The sequence below is a fragment of the Adelges cooleyi genome, unplaced genomic scaffold (genome assembly GCF_023614345.1).
Source record: "Adelges cooleyi isolate 19-005CV unplaced genomic scaffold, UGA_ACOO_1.1 ACOO_flye_CR_arks_rails_tigmint_CR_PRNA_108, whole genome shotgun sequence".
Classification (NCBI taxonomy): Eukaryota; Metazoa; Arthropoda; class Insecta; order Hemiptera; family Adelgidae; genus Adelges; species Adelges cooleyi.
Window position 1 is genome coordinate 14217289 of NW_026095761.1, and position 20652 is coordinate 14237940.

General features: G+C 30.9%; 3 protein-coding genes across 6 annotated transcripts in view; 1 reads left to right on the top strand and 2 right to left on the bottom strand.

Annotated features, from left to right (window-relative positions):
• The window catches only part of LOC126840682 (probable multidrug resistance-associated protein lethal(2)03659), a 34780-nt gene extending 29697 nt beyond the window's left edge, over window positions 1–5083 (bottom strand). The window contains exon 1 of one of the 2 annotated variants that reach the window (XM_050576580.1): window positions 4675–5083. The gene's annotated coding sequence lies outside the window, so the exon portion shown is untranslated. The remainder of the gene's footprint in view (window positions 1–4674) is intronic. The other variant, XM_050576590.1, reaches the window with a different exon arrangement.
• Window positions 5084–5389: 306 nt separating this feature from the next.
• Window positions 5390–8761, top strand: LOC126840711 (WD repeat domain phosphoinositide-interacting protein 3). 3 transcript variants are annotated; one of them, XM_050576641.1, is made up of 8 exons: window positions 5390–5537; window positions 6492–6704; window positions 7135–7311; window positions 7386–7568; window positions 7643–7833; window positions 7900–7985; window positions 8049–8269; window positions 8435–8761. In XM_050576641.1, the coding sequence occupies exons 2-8, from the start codon at window positions 6638–6640 to the stop codon at window positions 8548–8550; spliced, it is 1041 nt and encodes a 346-aa protein (XP_050432598.1). In that variant the 5' UTR covers window positions 5390–5537; window positions 6492–6637; the 3' UTR covers window positions 8551–8761. The 3 variants fall into 3 exon arrangements, with proteins under 3 accessions (XP_050432598.1, XP_050432590.1, XP_050432582.1); XM_050576633.1 differs by lacking the exon at window positions 5390–5537 and adding an exon at window positions 6107–6289; XM_050576625.1 differs by lacking the exon at window positions 5390–5537 and having other exon boundaries at window positions 6107–6704.
• A 2041-nt stretch (window positions 8762–10802) lies between these two features.
• On the bottom strand, window positions 10803–19961 carry LOC126843681 (uncharacterized). The gene is made up of 10 exons (XM_050581360.1): window positions 19283–19961; window positions 19101–19208; window positions 18858–19034; window positions 13780–16635; window positions 13528–13705; window positions 12778–12972; window positions 12547–12710; window positions 12338–12479; window positions 11920–12255; window positions 10803–11855 (listed from the first exon to the last, which is right to left on the bottom strand). Exons 2-10 carry the CDS (start codon window positions 19193–19195, stop codon window positions 11337–11339), a joined length of 4662 nt encoding a protein of 1553 aa, XP_050437317.1. The 5' UTR covers window positions 19196–19208; window positions 19283–19961; the 3' UTR covers window positions 10803–11336.
• Window positions 19962–20652: the final 691 nt, after the last annotated feature.

The window sequence follows — 20652 nt, forward strand, 5'->3', positions numbered from 1 at the left end:
TTCCCTGGTTCGAGCGCATAAAAGATACAATACATCAAAACAAATAATTTGATACCAAAATCTCATTTTCAAAAAAATTTGACATAGATCTTTTTTCTCCGCAGCCCTTCATTTGTATCATAATCGATTTTAACTGGACTGGGGGGAAGTATTATGGCGATAGTTTTGTGAAACAAGTTCAAGGTGTGAATTTGAACATTTCAGCCTTTGAATAGTAGTGAACCCTTCAGTAACAATGCTGGTCTGTATCAATAGGATTATGCGGTTAATAGATTCTTTGGCCGAGCCGTCAGTAGAATACCCTATAAAGTTGTAATGAAATAACAAAAAAATTAAAGAGATAACTAATTCTATAGACCGAATATTCAACAGATCGTTATAGATAATTCTAATGACTTGTCATTTGACTTAATAGGTATTGAAATCGCTTCTTAAAAAAATAATTGGTCTACTACAACAAAAACAAAACAAATAAAAACATGTCTTATAAAAATTAAATAGTAGTAATATTGCGAATTTTATTTTTTAAATGTCAATGAATTGTTTTTTTTAATAATAATTTGTAAGAGTTTAAAGTATTTAAGTACAAACAGAAATAATAACTTTCTGACGCCATGTGACGTACTACTTAGAAAAATTATAATACACTATTGATTTTAGACACTAAACTTGCTTGTTTTAATACAGTACTTCGCATAAATTACTTTAATAACAAATTATTTTCAAACATCTTTAATTTAGTCCAACATCAATTATTTAGAATACATCAATTAAACAGAAATGATTAAAATATGATCCAGAGTACTCAAGATATTACTCTAATAAAAAAACACAACTTGTAATTAACACACAAACTTAAACCTAGTTAATAATTTAAATTTAAAAATTTTGACAAAGAAATTAGGTCAAAAAGTTTAATTTTAGTTTGGTTTTATTGAAAATACCATCAGTAGATGATGTACCGAAACACACTTATTGATTTAAGCTATAGCTAAAAATAGTAAATATTAAAGTTATTATATGTGATATTGTGCCAAAGCATCATTGCGAATAATAAAGACACAGTATTCAAAATATAAACACAAGCACACATAGAATCATAAATAATAATAATAATAATAATAATTTTTGTACACAGAATACTTTTTTCCTATGAAATTGTTTGATGACTTGGTAACGTATTAAGTTTAATGTTTATCAACATTAAATTATTATTATAATAATCAAACAGCAAACATATTTTATGTTAGTTTATTGTATTTTATAATTAACACAATTGCCATACTATTCATATGTCATGTTGTACGCGTGATGATGTTACTTAACATTTTTTTTTTAACTTAAACCCTTCATATTCTATTTAAAACAAACGTCTTCTGACAATTTAATTGATTTCCTTTTTTTAAAATTAATATTTAATTTTACAAATAAAATATTGCTTGGAATACAAGAAATGTGTGCAACATAATCGCTATTAGAATATTGTTCCGCATACTTTTATTTGTATTTTATTTATTTTTATTTGAAGCGATTCGCCCTAAATATAACATAAACGCATCATAGGATATAGTTACTATCTGTATCGCGTGTAACTACAGTACGGGCAATAAATGTACATTTGTTGACGTTATTATATAAATTAGTAGAGCAGAATAACTCATAGCATTAAGGTTCAAAAAGAAGAGCATTTAGTAAAACTGTATCTTTATTTTCACGTGCAATATAGCAAACAAAGGATGTACAGGCGTTAATTAGTCATGGAATAATTCGCACTTAAGGAAATTCGTATTAACATATTATTTTAAAAACATATACATACAACTGAATGTCTGTATCACAATATAAAAACGTGGCAATTTATGAATAGTTATAATATTTACAACAGTAATGGCTAGGCGTATAAAAACATACAGCTAAGAATGTGTAATTTTATGAATTTGAATGGAATAGTTAGTTCGAAATTCTGACCTTATTTCTATTGACCACCAAAACTCCATTCGCCCCATTGGTAAAGTAAAATACAAAATACGTAGGTATGTGGTCTGTGTATACGATGAAGCCGTAGGTATATCGTACATAATACAGAAACGGACAGCAAACATGTTTTACTTGTATATTTTGATATTTAACGTCAACACCCTACATCGGCAATGAAATTAAAAAAACCATTATTTACAAGGTGGAGGCGGACACAATTATTTTACAGATAGCGAGATCGAACGTGGTACAATTTGCTTTTGCGCCGAACCGGTTGACTTTGTTGCAGACATAATTTAAATAATAATAATAGGTAACCACATCCTGCATAATAAAATATTATTACTTTCTCATACAAGGTACAAATGTGCCAGACATACAAAATGTATTGTTTTTTTTTTATGTTTTACCGCGTGTGAATATTTTGTTTTCGGGACTACTTAACCAAGGTTTGAAACCGTTACTAAGACAAATTTACATTAATTATATGTACATTAAAAATGTATTAAAATTATTGATAATCTGGTAGCCTGATTTTTAAATAGTAAAAAAGGAATAAAAAGTCAAATTTTCTTAGGTTATAAGTTGTTGGAACAATATAAACGTTTCGTTCCACGAACTACATTTTATATAGTTCCAAAAGGCATAACATTAAAATATTTATTACCTATTATTATTTTTACAAGTTTAAAAACAGTTAAGCTAGCTGTCTATCATATTATCAATCGGTTTATCAACATTAGATGAAATGATAACAACAAATGTACATTTTGGATTGGTAACGTTTTCAATCTCTGAAAATACTCGTGACACATTTAATTGTTACAAATAATAAAACAATATCAATGAACAATTTTCTTTTTTTTATTGAAATGATATTTACTACTAGTAATAAATTCCAATTTAATTTCATACACAAAACATTTTATAAAATAAGAATTCACTGAATATCTTATGAAATTTTCATTACGTTAAACGACTAGGTAAAAATCGAAATATTTCAAGGTTGTCTTATCGACGCCATATAATGGAGTCGTAGACGTATTGTAGTATTTTTTTTATTGTCATTTTGACATTAATAGTTGAGTAATCTTTTTCTATAAATATTTTTTTTCCCATCTCTCAAAAACTTAGGAAAAAGTAGCAATCATTTTAAATATAGACTAACATCGACATTTAAGAATGATACTAACTTAATTCATAAAAAAAAAAACACTGTAGTGCAACTAATTTTTTTTTTTTTTAATAAGGATAAAATTCATAGTTTTTTGCTGGACTTGTTTTTGGTCTTAGAATTGTTTTGCACGTCTAATTTTTTTTAAACCTACTCCAAAATTGTAAAACCATAATTTTGTTGTATTTTTTATACGTTTGAATACTTATTTAAAATCGAGTTTTTTATTATATTTTCTTTGCTAAATTCAAATCTGGTAAAGAATTAATGTCAAATTTTTAGTTTTTTTATACACATAAAATAAATTAGAAATTTTTGATTTTGTAAATTGCTTAAAACTTTGGATGCCATTTAAAAACTAACTGGTAGCTATAGAAAAATTTTGTAGCAAGATTCAGTTTCAGAAAAATTTTTTTTTTCACTTTTTCGATAGTAGATTTAGATTTTAAGATCTAAAACTGGACTGAAGGTAGACCTAGAGTGGAAATACAATATAAATGATTTTCTGAACAATCTGTAGTCAAACTTTTTTTTTATTAAGGAAAAACTTAAGAATTGGGGGATAATTGAAAAGGTTTGCTAACAACAAAAAAATATTATTGTTTTCGGGGACAGTCGATTAAACCTAATCGCCCCCCCCCTTCTCTAAATACTAAAAAACAATTTTAAGCATTTTATTGTCTTTTTACCTAATGTAGGCGTTTAGTGATATTTAATACATTATTGTAGGTACTGTGCCATCTACAGATACGCATCGAAGTATTTTATTTGAAAATTGAGACCGATTTTATCACTCAGTTATATAATAATTTTACACTGTTATGTCTCGGACCTCATTTTGTGCTGGTTTTTTTTTATATGATTATGTTTTCAAAATTTCAAAATTTACGGCTACTACTTCAAAGAAAGTAGGACCGTTTTAAAAAATCAATCATCAACTGTCATACATGATTTTCCGGACTTCAGAGTCGGTGGAACGTGCGGTAAGGTCGGTCAGGTGCATCACAGCAAAACGTACGGCTTGGGGCGAAGTGTGCCAAGTTTAATCTCACTTGACGAGGGCCAAAAAATAAAAAAAATTGCATTTTTGTCAGGCTACGCTTTTGCCGTCTGCCAATTTTCGGCGTATACACAGCAGCTGTATATGATATTATATATTATATTTATGTACATGTAGTGGCTCCGGACCTTGAAAACTGCGAAACGACCGCACACGCACTATCACTGATCACACGATGCCCCCCAGGGCAATATTATCCCAGTACATTATCATTATTTGCCAACGGTATCGGCAATCTAGTACGTTATATTCTTTATTGTCATTATACACGGTTGTTGGCTATATATTATTATCGGTGTAGTAATACCTAATACCTAAAACGTCTTCGTGCTCCCTGCGATAATATTACTTTGTAGGTAACGTACCCATAACCGGCTGTAGCTTTTATACCGACCGAGAGCGACAGAAAACAAAGTACAACATTGTGCAAGTAGTAAAAAAAAAAACAAATTCGGGTACAAACTTTTTGTGCTAATCCTTTTCGGCCGTCGGTGTGTTATTCGATTTTTGCGTGGTAACCCTTTTTTTGCCGGATATTGTAAGCGGACGATAACGTTCGCATGTGTTCGGTCGATAAGCCGAAGGCGGTCGTCACGTGGACAAACTAGACGTACTCATTAGAGAAAAAAAACGCACAAGAATATTTAATAGATTGTCGTGAAGAAAAAAAAGAAATGAAGAAAATGAAAATTTACGTAATTTCCCCCCTACGTATCGAGGTTTGCGCGGGGTTTTTTTTTTACTCCGATAATAATTATTACTAACGGAAAGTAGAAACGCGCGCTAGCACAACGGACAGCGATAAATAACAACTAGATACCGCGAGTTGCGGTCGACGACTGACGAGGGCCGAGGCCTGAGAGGGGGTCACAACTGGCAGCCGGTATTTGGCTACATCGAGAAAAAAAAAAATTACGTTATCGACGACGGCCGTGTTGTGTCATGTGTGTACTATCAGTCTACCGGTAACGGCTACGGCGGTAATAGCAAAAAGAAATAAAAATTACTTTCGTTATCATTGTTGAGACCGCACGCACCAACTGCTGGGCTTATCAGTTATCAGTCGTAATTGTTAAGCGACCATAGAATATATTATTGTGTGAGCAGTAAGTTACAATAACCTATAATCTGTGTCAAAAGAGAACATACCGGGCGGCGCGCATCACTGATGCACTTCTCCCTTGTAACACCTCCCTCCACGACGGCATGGAGACCGTCGTGTACTTTTGGCAAGAGTGGGAGAAATTTGCCTCTCAGCGGACAGCAGCCGCCTGCCACCAGCCGTCGCCCCGCGCCCGTCAGTCGTGATGCTCAACGTCAAAATCGGTATGTTCTCATTTTGAAATTGAGTATAGATGGCCGAATTAAATTTTAGATCGAGTATGGCGGCCATTCGTTAATAATATTAGTATGTATCTATGAAGCCGACCGAAACCACGAATTAACCAGAAGGGAAACCCCTAGGTCAGGACTGATAAATGTACGAAATTTTGTTTTTGCAGATTACGTACAATTATCGTGCATTTTCCTGGGTTCTGCGACTATCTTTAGACTTAAGTCCATCTATTATCACTTATCAGGCCCCGGACCCTGAAAAAACCCAGATATATATAATAAACTAGATTGCTAACTAGCGATAAGAATTGAAGCCGACGGTCCGCCATTCTGGTGGGATATATGTGTGTTATCAATATAATCTGCTTTTATTTATTCTGTGCTATTATAGTCTGGCTCCCAACCGTTAAAACAATATGGCAGTCGGCCTTTTTCGGCGATTCATAAGAACGGAGAACCCATGCAATTATTTTAAAGTTTCCCTTCTGGTTATTTTGTGCCGAAACCTCGGTTGGTTGTCTAACCTGCTGATAAGTACTGATAACACACTTCCGTTGATAACGTCCACGGAGACAGTAGTACGCGTATACAGAATACAGATTGTTATTGTTATTATTATTAATTTAAGTATATCAAAATATCTGAGGCCTTGGGCCTTTTTTTTGATTTTGGTGTTTTAATATTATCGTATACATTTAATTTGTACTCGGCAATCGGCACTTTTGTTTAACTATTAACCGAATGTACGCAGGTTTAAGTCAAAACTAAAATAAACACTATCATTCCCTTCTAGAGAGCTTACACACACACACGAATTGCTCTTTGGCATTGGCGTTCGGTTTGCGACCGACTTAATCGGTTCAATATTGTTTTTTCTCCATCCGTCACTGAAAACATATTAATTTGTAATAATTTCAAATATCATTACTAAATGTTATTGTGTAGACTGTACAAAAGCGATTATCGTAAGTGCCCGCCGTTCCATCCGTACTGATTAATGGTCATTAGCAAGACCTGTCCGCTTTGTCATATTCATAATTATTGTCTCAACTTAAATGGATTGCGTTTGAACAACACATGCAAGCAATACAATGAATATCGGCAGAACCAACCCCCACGGCAACGGCTTGCTATTTGCCGGCTTCAATCAAGACCAAGGTATGAACTTATTTAGATTATGTTGTCTGTTGCTTTAAACTTCGATAAAATTTATATTTTTATGAATAGTTTTTGTACTAGAGAGTGATATGAGGATAGCTAAGGTGATTAAATGACATGTAGAAAATCGAGCTCTATGGAGGTGTAGGATTAGGGTGGCTGACCCCGTGTGTGTGGAGTGTAAGGTGAAAACGAATAGTTTTTGTGCTAAAAACAAAATCGTTTTTAAAGAAAATCCAATCAAACAATTTTAAAGTATAGTACACCCATTACTTAATTCACAAGATAAATTGAAGCTCCGTGTCTACTTAATTATTTTATTATATCTAAATGTATTACTCATGATTAAATTGAAAATGTTTATAAAATCTGATTTAAAACGTCCAAAATTCTTGTTTTAAATTTTTTATTATACTACTGTTTGTTATAGGATGTTTTGCTTGCGGAATGGATAAGGGCTTTAGAGTATACAACTGTGATCCGTTAAAAGAAAAAGTGCGACAAGACTTTCCTGAAGGCGGCTTAGCATTTGTTGAAATGCTTTTTAGATGTAATTATTTAGCGATGGTTGGTGGCGGCACGTCACCAAAGTACCCGACAAATAGAGGTATTTGTACTATAATAAATACATAAATATTTTATTTCAAACAAAATTATTAATCTGGATCATTTATTGCCCAGTCGTTATTTGGGATGATCTGAAAAAAGACACAGTGATCACATTAGAATTTAATACACACGTTTTGTGTGTACGGCTGAGAAGAGATCGAATAGTTGTCGTTCTCGAAGGAGTTATCAAAGTGTATACATTTACGCAGACGCCACAACAACTTCACGTGTTTGAAACTCACGCAAATCCTAAAGGTAAATTTGTATTTGATTAGTGTTTTTTTTTATTGATTATTAATACATATATATATTTTTAAAATTTTATGTAGGTTTGTGTATGTTGTGTCCAAACAGTAACAACTCCTTATTGGCTTTTCCTGGTAGAAAAATGGGACACGTTCAATTAGTTGATTTGGCTGATACAGATAAACCACCACTTGACATTGCAGCACATGAAACACTCTTAGGGTGTATTGCACTTAATTTACAAGGAACAAGACTGGCTACAGCTTCTGAAAGAGTATGTTTTTAATTTCCAAATGTATACAACATATAAGCAAACTATTAATTGCGAGTTTCTTTTTAGGGTACATTAATACGTGTCTTCGATACAAAGTCCGGAAACATGCTGTATGAATTTCGGAGGGGTACTAACACGGCACAAATTTATTGGTAATAAGCAATAATTTAATTAACATTTTTTCTATTAATAATTATATTTACTGTTTTATAAAGTATTAATTTCAATGCCGAATCTACCATGATGTGCGTGGCTAGCGACCATGGTACAATTCATATATTTGCTCTCGAAGATCAAAGTCTGAACAAGCAGTCCAGTTTGGCATCTAACTTTTTACCTAAATATTTTAGCTCCAGTTGGAGTTTTTGTAAATTTCAAGTGCCTAACGGACCACAGTGTATTTGCGCGTTTGGCACGGAAAACAACTGCATAATTGGTAATGTTTGTTTGAATAATTTTAAATTACCTGTTTTGTACTTTATGTAACCAAATTTTGTGAATTTAATAATACCATGTACAGTAGTGTAGTCGTTAGGTATATGTGCTGTGGGTATCCTTAAGATTACACACCACTGAATATTATTTATACTTTATTTTTCAGTTATTTGTGCTGATGGAAACTATTACAAGTTTGTGTTTAACCAAAAAGGAGAATGTTGGCGAGATATTTGTGCTCAGTTTCTAGAAATAACCGACGACAATAACGTTATTAGTTGATGTCAAACCTAGTTAATTTATTGTATGTTTGCTTTTACCCTATGAAAAAATCAAACATTGGGTATGATATTCCATATCATGATATTAAGAGTATTATTTATATTTTTCTAGATAGTTAAATTTTATTTTTAAATAATACAACTAATTTATTATATATTGTAAAAAAAAAAATACCAAACTTATAGTTTATTGCCTAGTAATTTTTTTTTTTTTTTGTAAGTTCCCTTGTTATATCTTAACAGTTTATTGCAAGTTTAATAAATGTTGACTATATTATTATTGTTATTTTATTACAATATGCATAGTGTCTCTAGTCTAAAGTCTAATTTCATCAATGTTGTAATCGAGGTTAATGTGTATACTGTTATGTGTCATGTGTGACATTCACTAATGAGTCTTTTAGGAAATAGATCTGACAAGACGATACTGGTTTGACGTTTGGAGAATAGCGAAGAAAATTATTGTACTCATATATTTTCTAAAATTTCTACTCTTATTGGAAAATACAGTATAGTACTTTGAATGAACTATTCGTGCAAGCAACAGCATTAGCACTATTTAGTTGTAGATCATCAACATCATAAGTATTTAATTGCCTAATTATACAGATAAGTATGACATTTCAGTATTAACGTCGCTGATAAAAATGCGTTTAATAATATAAATTACAAACACACAGATAGTGTAAAAAAATAACATTAAGCGTCGTAACAATCATAATAATTATTATCATTGCACAATAACTATTATATATGTCATAGCATAACTATAAAATAAAAATATACAATATACATTCAAATTGATAGTTTATACTTTTTACAAATTTTCTTATATTAATAATAAATCTTAAAAAATTAAAAACAATATTAATATAATTTATTAAGTAAGTTGCATGATTGTGCATTACTATTTGCTTATGTGTGTACTTATTATTGAGCTTAATTGCGTATGAAACATAATATGATTAAAATTAAATAATATCTTTGTTATTCAATGAAAAATTGGTAACAATGAAAAAAGTTAAATTTAGTAATAAATTAAACATAACCTATAAAATCATGAGACATAATTATAAACTAAAAAACAAAAAATAGAGAGCTATTAAAATAGTAGTATTAACATAAAAATAAATTATAATATTAACATAATTAAAATATAATATAATTTTATCTACACGGTTATATACATATTACTTTAAATGAATCATAAATTGCTTAGAGAGATTATAAAATAATATCATTAATCTTTTTACTGAAAATATTTCACATTTAATGCACAATAATAATAAAATTAGGATACGTCAGCAGCAAGGCAACAAACACTAAAGCTTAAAATAGAGGCTCGGTTAAAAACAATTTCTTATACTGTATTTGTATTCACAGACAATTAATAAATATTATATCCAGCGTAGGGTGTACTCACTTACCATTTTTTTAAGTACACTAAGTGAAGTACTCAGAAAAATGGCAGTTGAATACACAACGTCGATAGACATTGCACTTTTTTAAATTGCACAATTATTTCTAAAACAAAGTTGTGTAAATTGTAGGTTTAAAAAATTAAAATTAAAACTAACTACTAACTATCTTTGGAATTCGGACGGACAGTATTTACATTATAAAATGGTTAAAGAAACCATTACACGTCCAAGTTTAGACAAAATTGTGATTGTATATTGACTCCGCAATACATAATATAAGGTTTTGTTTACAAACTTAAATACATAATATTATATAAACAAAACATTTATATTTTTTATGCCTATCTCATAAATAAAAAATGGCACAATGACTAGTTTATAATATATATTAAAATTATTTTTGTGTGTGTAAAAAAATCAGGATTTTAATTTTTTCATTAATAAAAACAAATAAATTATTTAATATATTGTATTTTTTCATAGGGATTTCTGAAAATATCATTTTCTGAGAAAATGTTTAACAAGAAAATTTAACAATAAATGAAACAAGTTAAAATAAAAATATTCTTAAACTTTAAACTTTGGACATGTGTTTATATAAAATAGTATTATTATTATTTAATATATACATTATTATAATAGATGACTACTACAAATAATAATGCAACAGTTATTCCAACAGTTAGGAATAATGATTATAAATATATATATATTAATTGCACGGCTGTAAAAACCAAAAAAAATATTTTTGCAATTACTAAATGATGTATTTAATAAAAAAAAAAAAATTATAGTTAGAAGAAAGGAATAAATTTGTAATATTTAATCAGTGTAAATATTTGATTAGAGATCATTATGGGAAATTAAAGGAATACAATTTTCTTTTTTACTTTGACTATTGAATAATAACAAATATTATAAAATACAAAGTAGGGCAAATAAAAATTATTATGCAAACGAAAATATAATCTAATTAATAGTGCATGAACTATAAAGATTAAATGTTTAAATTCAACTTTAAGCGTAATATTATTAGTATCATTCAACTACATGACTGATCGATTAGGATTATCAGAAAATTATTTGGCATAGTATACACCTAAAATGTAATATAAATTATTTTTATAAATAATAATGAACATTAGACTATATAAAGTAATAAAATAATTTCATCAAAGTTTATAAAAATATTTTTAAAAAAAAAACTTAAAAGGATAAATTTAAATTTTAAAGGCTAACTAAAATAGAAAAAAAAGAGAAATGCATAAAAAATAGATAACAAGTTTGTTGTTTAAATTAAGTATCAATAATTAAATTTTTTTTTTATGTATATTTCAACAATAAATGGATTGAGTATTTTTTTTAATTATGTCGTAATGTCTTTACTATGAAGAACCGTTGGTTCGTCTTTGCAAAACGTACCCGATCTGGATCCGATAGTGGGATGACCATTTGGTAATGTTTTAGTCTTTGGCGGTATTACTTGTTTCTTGACACTATTCATCGATTTTTCACAGGTTGATGTTTTTCGGTTGACAATGTTGATGTTTGTGACAGGCCTTCGAGTAGAGCGCGGCGTGCTTCTCGATACTATATTTGACTCTCGAGTGGTGGGCGGAGGATCAGTTTTAGGCAATGACATTCTCGGTCTTGTTTTGGGAGTAGTCAACGACACTTCCGACGGCGTTTTAGTTTTCAAACCAGTGTCTACACGATTTGTAGATAATCTAACGTTAGGCATAGTGTTCCTGACATTTGGCGATGACGTCAACGATGTTGATGTGTTAATACGACGACCGCGAGGTAAATTCTTATGGATAGCCAACATTTTCTGAGGCGTTGGTGAAGTGTATTGGGGTTTCGGTTCCATATACCTGGATTTAACCTAAATACAAAATACAACTATTAGCATTTGATGATAATAAAAATTGATAAGTAATTCCATCAACCTCAGCAAATTTTTGAGTAGTTTTCACTGGCTTTGCGACTGGAGTGTTTTCAACAAGTTTAATTTTGGTCTTGACTTCTGGCGTTTTGTTTACTGGTTTAGCAGTCATTACTGTCTTTTTGGCCGGACTAGATGTGACCAAATTACTATTTGGAATTATATCCGTTTCGGGTACACCCAACTCATCAGCGATACACTTAGCGAGAGCATCAGACATACGGTGATCATTCGGGAGACTGCCGATCGCTTGTCTTTCGCGTCCAGTTCTAAAATCGCCCGCTAAACCTTTGACTATTAACTCCATAATCGCATTAACTAAAATTTCTCCTTGTGAATGCTAATAAATAAATTTAAAAAAAAATTGTATGATGATTAATAAATTATGGTAGTAAAATATATTGGATTGGATAAGTCTTTACCCAGAAATTATTAGACAATGATTTGTTCAAATGGTCATATGCTTGTCGTATTTGATTTCTGTTAGCACAATTACAAGAAGCCAATAAATGTGTGGCAAAACTATCGACGAATAAATTTTCAGTTTCTAGTATTTGTTTAAAACTGTGGACAAAAAAACAAAAATTAGGGTCTGAAAAAAACACAATAATAATTTTAGTCAATGACTTACTATTTTGATGTAATTGTAGAATAAAAGTTTTTGGCTAAATATTTTATCACGCTATTTGATAGTTCCGTCGTTAGGTCTATTAGCTCTTTAGCCCATTCGTCATTAGGAATTGTTTTCTTTATTTTTTCACAGCCTTTAGTAACGCTCAGAACATCGTTTAAATCCTAAAAATACCAAACCAAGAAATAAATGTAGCAAATATTGACATTCGTACAGTTATTTACCACTTACATCAATATGGGCAACTTTGTGTTTGAAACATTTTGTTTTAAGATCCTGAGGCAGCGCCACAAAATGTTTGGACGGCCAGACGACCGAGAAATTGTCATTGATCCAAACTATGCATGATAAATAAAGGTCATCAAGACCATACGCAACGCTCAGTGTCAGACATTCTAGAATTCCTATCGTACACCGGTCACATACCTGAAATTAGAGATAAAGTCAAACATAGATACAGCACTTATAAATAAATTTGTTTTTTTAATGTTTAGTCGATAAGTCCAGCGGTGTAGCCGCAAAGCATAAATGTATGGTATACTGATTGAACAATTTTAATTAGAAAATAAAGTTTTTTACAGTCTTGAAATTATAATTATACATTACTCAAAAATTACTAGTAAGACTATACATTTAGATTCTGACTAATTCCTTAAGAGTACGCTGTAAAAATGACCACAGATAAGATAACACTGGTGACAAGTGTGTACACTTCTGCCCAAAACATTAATCAACTTATAATTGCGCCTTTTGATTATTGACTTTAGAACATAAAACTTTTTAATATTTATTATTGGATACGGGAAAAAATTCTATTCAAGTGAATCTTCTTCTTCGGGGCCACCTAACTATCATTTTTCTAATTATAGAAAAAGGTCTCCCGAAACTTTTGTTGTAAGTACAGGAATAGAAACATATACACACTCATAGAAAAGTAGGAGATGAGTACACTCCACGACAACACCATTGTAGATTACTTACTTCTTTAAAAAAATGACAATACTCTGCTGCCAGATACAACATGATGTTATCTTTTAATCCTTCAAGACATAACATATCGGCTAATTTCGACAGTTCGGCAACATTTTTTATTTCTGAGAAATTACATTCTCCACTGTAAATGTATCGGAGTGTTAAATGGACAGTTTTGTAGGAAAAACTGTGAACAATAAGAATGAAAACAAACAATTAGGTTAAATAATTAATAATTACAGAACATTTTAAAAAAATTACCCTTTTAAGTACAATACATTTCCGGCACTTTGCACCCATCCGCCACTGAACATAGCTGCAAAATATTGACATCTCGAAGTAAGTACACATTTATGAGCTCTAATTCGCCTTCCGTTAATATCAATTGTTGTGTCGGCCCCAATTTCTTCTAAGAACATTCGGAGGAGATCTCGTCCGAGGCCAGATTTTACTTCTTCAATAGAGTCAAGCGACTTAGGGGATTTTGAATGCAATATACGTTCTATTTCTGTGCTTTTTAAATAAGGGAACATTCGTTTTAGACATCGACCCAATTCTGTGTTTTTCAAATTTCGTTTAGTCGACTCTGGTCTTGTTTCACTTCTTGTTAAACTGTTAATGACTTCTTGGGAAGGTGCTTTGTCCATATCAGATAAACGTACAAAAGAATCTTGTTCAACCAAACCAATACCACTGTCTTTTGTACCGTTAACGGTAACGCTAACACTACACTCTACGCTAAACACATCGGATGGTGTATTTATTTCTTTGGTTCCAGTTTCGATATGACTTTTAGTCATTCGGGAATCGAATTGCCCATCTTCGGACAAATTTACGCTATGAGTTCTTTGATGTGTTTTGTGAGTAACGGTGCTGTCAACATTCCAAGAATTGCGTTGTGATTTTAGTCTAGAGCTTTGTGGCAGCGATCTTCGTTTCACAACTGCTGGCATATCGTTTTCGATAAACATGAAAACACTTTGTTTTTTACACGTCTCGGTAATGTCGACTGACGAATTGTCCACAGTTGATGTCATTCGACTAGGCGGAGGAGTCACTGTGTTATCTGGTTCGTTGGTTTTGATCGAGGCATCTTCACTGTGCATACGAACAAATCGGTCGGCTAGTGTTTGGGGTTTACGATGTTTCATACCTTTGGATGAAGACTCGCTAGATTCTGAATCTTCGTTGAAGTCAATGAACATTGAAAATATTTTTTCTTTATTCGAAGCTGTAGTACTTGAATCCAATGATTTGGTCACGCTTTCAAATCGTTTGGGTCGGTTTTTTGGTTTGCCCGGGTTAAAATCAATGAAAAATGAACTTGAATTTTTTCGCTCACTATTATTTTCATCAACAGTATTAGTTTTTTCTTCCTCGGGAACATAAGCGTTGGCTGATATCACAGGTGAACATTCCATATATTTTCTGGACAAACGAGGACTTCTATTATCTTTGATTAGTTCCGCACCCAAAGGAACAAATTCTAATTTATTCGAAACTACGGGTTTTTCATCTTTGCCAAACACGTTGTCGTCGTTCAAAGAATCAGGCGAGTTCAGTCCCTTTTTATTAGATTCTATAACATCCAAATGTAAACTAAGAGTACTATCTGATTCACCGGTACTTTCCATTTGTGTTTTGGTTTGTTTACTTGGATTTTCACTGCCAGACAAATTTTTTCTGTTTGTGTTAGAAGTTTCTTTGTTGACCGAGTTGGTATTTTTCAACAGTTCTACATTAGTGATAGGTGTAACACTGTCATTGGACATTGTAAATGTTTGCTGTAAATCATTTTGGTAGTCACGTCTTTGACTTGGACTAGTTTCTTTTTCACAGGTATCAGGCTCACAAAGGAATTTGTTGTGATTAATTTTATCTTTAAACGGCGGAATAACCATTGTATTTTCAATTTTGGACACTGGTAACTCTTTAACAACATCTTTTTTTAATTCTGTGTTACGATCAATTGACGGAGTTATTAATGTAAGCGTTTCAAAATTTGATGGCGCATCTGCTATTACACACATTGTATCTGTATTTAAAACCTTAGTATCTTCCGAAAGGGTTTTGTTGTTTAATAATATCAATGAAGATTCTTGACGTTGTTCATTAGGAGAAGACAATGGGGTACTGACTGTATTGACAACAGTAAACGTTTTATAATCGGCGGTCTCGGCATCATGTATTTCATTATTCTGATTTACAACTGTGAATGTTTGGAAGTCAAGCGGCTCGTTTAATATTTCACTATTTTCTTTACTATTATATTGTGCATGTGAATTATTGTTTTCTACTAAGGTTGGTTCTTTGGTATCAGTTTCTTTTTTTATAACAGTAAACGTTTCAAAATTACTAGGCGATATAACATCAAACTCGTCCACTGTAGTTTCAGACAATTTTTCAGTATTTTCGTCTTTGTTAATTGCATTTTTAATATCATCTGAATTTTGAACTAAAATATTGTTGTCCAAATTGAAATTACAGCCTTCATTATTATCACTCAAACTTTGTCCAACTAATTGGGTGGCCTTACGTTCTTGAACATTGGTCGTTAAATCTAGTAAATCATTTTGTTTTTCTGCTACGAAATTTGAAGAAACTTTAGGTTCTATAATTATTTTGGTATCGTTGAAAGTGTTTTCTAACACATCATTCTCGGTTTCACATTTTACACTCGCCTTTAATTTTATTTCGTCGCCCAAACTCGAAGCATCAATAATGCAATCTGCTAAACAATCTTCTAAAAAACTGTCCGCTTTACTAACTAGAGAATCTGAACACTCATTAGCATCATTTGGTTGTGACTCGCATGTTTTGTTAAGAGCGTCCAAATTAACGTTCATGTTGCGTTTATTAGGTCGACCAATAATGGCCTGATTTACAATAACTGATTCGATGTCGTCGTACGCATTTTGCTCATAATCACTAAATTCGCTTGATGAAAAATCATCGACATGCGACAAAGAATAATACAAACGATTTATATCACACGAGATGGGTTTAGATTTGTATGTATCGATAATTGAAAGTTGACTTTTATCGGCATAATACGCCTTGACCGATTCAATTAGTTCATTTTCACTACTTGTAATATCGTTTTCAGAGTATAAACACCTGTAGACAGGAAAAAATATTATGTAAAATACATTTTTTAAATAAAGAAAATAATAGGTCTAAATAACAGTTTAATAATACTGATAGGATTATAAATGTTTAAAAAAACAACAATACATTGGGTTAAAATTTAAAATTAATATTCAAATTAAATAAAAGTTATACCATAACCGTAACTAAGTAATTGTTAAATAAGTTTAAATGTTACAAAATACCAAATCAAACGAATTTGTATAATATAACTTTTAAAATATTACGTTTACACGTATAATAAAGCGATTAAAAATGTTTAAAACTAGATCGTTCAGAACGATGGAAAGTTCGCATAAGGTTAGGGCTGTGCGTTGTTTTTTTATCTGATCGATTGTAATTTTTTGTAAAAAATAAAATAAAAATTAGTTAATTAGAAGACAATAAAATAAATTAGTTATTAAATAATCAGTCAACATTTTTTTAATAATAGATTAATCAATAGTAAAATGATTGACTTAACGTTCATTTGAATACCTAATATTTATTTGTTAAAAATCCATTAACTGTTTATAACAAATATAAGTTGGTATTGGATGTATCAACTAAAATCACAATGTAATTGATAATTTATTATACAGAATATAATAAATTATATTAATTATTAACCAAAATATAGATAAATTATTTTTTAAATTTAGTTTAATCAATTCATTTATATAAATTTTGATTAATTGAAAAAAATATCATTATGTCTACACTAGATAGTTTGAGAATATCAAAACATTTGAATTGCATCCTATGAACATAGTAATAATTAAATTAAACGATAGGTATCTTAAATTAAGCAACAGAGAACAACATATGTTAATTAATGAAATATTTCAATAAACCTTTACCCAAACCACAATTGAAATGTTAAAATGAAGTCAATTAAATAATTGTTATTAGATTATTTTTTGTTTTATATCTTAATATTAGTAATAGTGATGGTATAATATTTGATTATGTTTATGTTAATCAAAGAGGAATTTATTATTCGAAAACTACAAAGTATAAGCATCAATTTTCAAACCAGGGAAAATATTATGATATTAATATAGATTTTTTAAATTGGAAAAATTATTACTCTTATATCCTAGAGAAAATAGTACTGAAAATAGAATCAGTGAAACCATGCAAACAAGGGTAGGTGTACATGCGACGTTGTTCGCAGAAAGTGATATTTTTATATATCTTACCTAGATATCCTACGAATAGTAGATATTATACATTATTTAAATATCACTAGGTAATACATTATTTTTGATATCAAGAGTCTTGTAAATTCCTTGGATATTAAGAAGTGAAATTATGCTGAAATGAGTGACGACAATAATTTATCAGTTTTTTAATATTTTATAAGGCATACTTATAAAAAAAAGTATAAATAAAATAATTTTACAAGTGTGAATCATTATACAGACAACAAAATAACTCCTTTAGTGTTTAAGTTACCTCAACTAGAGTGACCGCCAATTCAACCCCTTATGCGGAACAATCAATATAAAACTATTGATAGTTGTACAATATAAATGAATAAAACAACAGATTTTTTAAAATTAAATAATAAAACTTTAATGTTCTCGACATGTTTGTAGAATTTAAACAGTTATCAATAGTGAAAGTGTTGTGAAAACAACACTCGTATGATTTAATATAATGTATAAATAATCTACAGGTGGAAGTTAATTTTTTTTTTCAGGAAAAACTTAGTGGTTCAGTGGAGATGAACCAAGTGAAAGTTAAATGTTATCTCTGTTTATTTGACAATAATCTATTAACAGATATGATAACAGCTCTAATATGGTATTTATGGCTTAAGTATAATCTATTCATTCATATTACGGACCGTATCCTTCAACAACCTATAACATTTTCCGATAAAAGAGATGGCATCCTTAATATTTAGTGATATGTAATCATACTAAATTTGAGATGATATTTCTATGACGGTTTACCAACGTAAACAGAATCCTTAAATAATAATTTTTAAAAATTAACGTTAAACTTATGTACTTATATAGGTACAAATTATTAGACGTTTTGAGCTATTAATTTGTGATTAAAAGAGATTTACCTACTTTGACTATCACCAAATAACTAAGTTCATCATATTGTTGGATTTTAGTTTTCAAACCTATTTTAGCAAACACACTTTGGTTTGCTACCTAATCTAAATTTGTTTGTTAACTAAAAAAAATAGTACTTACTTAATGAAATGCGATACACGTTCTAACAAGTGGAGTGGTAAATCGCTAAGATCAAATTTTTTTATTACTTCGTGGTAGAACCGAGGACAACGACAGCGTAAAATGCAAGTGTGTGCACCAAATATCAGTCCTTTCGATTTGATGCAAACGTCCCAGCCGTCCTTGTCGGATAACGATCTGTAACATTAGCCGACAAGTATTAGGCATATTACGAAGAAGACGTATTTCAGAAACCCGACTTACGAAAGAATGTCTTGTTGCAGCTTATAGTGGTCGGCTCTTTTCTGTATCGAGCTTATTCTTTTGAACCAGCCATTTATGGAGCGATCAATATCCATTAGTCATTGTCAACTGGATGAAAAAAACACACAATGTTCACACCGTATAACAACCACAACAAAGTTTGCTAAACCCAAAATACTTACGTGACACTTGGACGTTTACGGTGGTCCGAAACGATTGTCGCGTATGTGACGTCGTGCAACCGTTGGCTGTGGCGATAAAACGGTATTCACTACTTTCATAATATTCCGAGTGATGTGCGTCGATATGCTGGCCGGCAATATTTATTATTTGTCCGTGATTTGAATTTTGAGAGGCGCACAAAAATTATTGTTGTACGTGCGCCACCTCTTGTTTTTCCTCGCTACAGCCCACACAAGGTAGTGCAAAAACTCTGCTCTGCCCATCCACTGTGACAGTCGACTACAATGTAGGAAGCTCTCCGTCGAAAAACGGTAAACGACCGACGACAACAATTAACTTTTCATTTAAATATTATAATTATGCAATAATAATAATAACACAATTCCACTAAGAAACACGGTCCTGAGTTATAGTATTACAGTAAAATCAATACAGCGACAGCGTTATCAATGGGGGAAGTCCATCGTTTCTGGTGTGTTTATATTATTATCAGCGGAAAAATAATTGTATTTGCAACGAGACAATAATGTTGTTGTTACTATTATAGCGGACGTCTACAGGTGGCGCTAGGTAAACATTTGACGTTTGCAACATCACAGAACAGAAGTGAAAAATGTCGACTTTCTCAACAAATAACCGACCGTGGATTGTGTGCCAACGTCTAATAATTATTATAATTATTATTTTTGACAACACCACGACTCGTTACAACAATCTCTCCTACACACTATAATAATAATATTATGTTAGTTGTTTCCTACTAGCCACTTGTTATAATCTGTAACTTGGAGTAAATTCTAGGTGGGCGGGGTCCTTGTGCGGGGGGGAGGGGGGAAATAATACAACGAAACCAACACTAACATCCGAATTCCTGTTCTGGTAGATACTATTGTACTAATCACAATTCAGTTTGGCGTTTACTTTTTTTTTTTAAGAAGTTATCTGTTTGTAGCATCTATTGGTTTTTGTAAATTTGGATTTGTTTTGTTTTTTGTTAAGGAATACAAGTAATACATATTGTCATGCCGGAAGTTATGAAATTCGATTTCCGAATTTAAGAATCAAAACAATCACATTTGCCCCTCAAAAAAAAAAAAAAAATTAGGAGAAACAATTATTGCTCCTTATTGCAGATAATGGTTGTAACTATAGTGTATGTTTGTCATCTAAATGCCCAAAGTGTGTGAAATGTTTTAGTTAATGATATTAAACATATATAAAAATACATAAGTTGGAAAATACATACCTATAATATAATTAAAATTTAAAATTTTAATCGTGAACAACATAGGTGTAGATAACACCATTAATGTAGGTAAACAGAGATTCCTGAGAAATTCCTAGGACTATATTTATAATAAAACAGTTA

Coding starts and splice junctions, on each gene's coding strand:
- LOC126843681 (XM_050581360.1), bottom strand. CDS start 19,195: ATGGATATTGATCGCTCCATAAATGGCTGGTTCAAAAGAATAAGCTCG. Junction 19,035..19,100: donor CTGCAACAAGACATTCTTTC/GTAAGTCGGGTT, acceptor CTAATGTTACAG/ATCGTTATCCGACAAGGACG. Junction 13,706..13,779: donor AATGTATTGTACTTAAAAGG/GTAATTTTTTTA, acceptor TATTGTTCACAG/TTTTTCCTACAAAACTGTCC.
- LOC126840711 (XM_050576641.1), top strand. CDS start 6,638: ATGAATATCGGCAGAACCAACCCCCACGGCAACGGCTTGCTATTTGCC. Junction 7,834..7,899: donor TGGCTACAGCTTCTGAAAGA/GTATGTTTTTAA, acceptor GTTTCTTTTTAG/GGTACATTAATACGTGTCTT. Junction 7,986..8,048: donor AACACGGCACAAATTTATTG/GTAATAAGCAAT, acceptor TGTTTTATAAAG/TATTAATTTCAATGCCGAAT.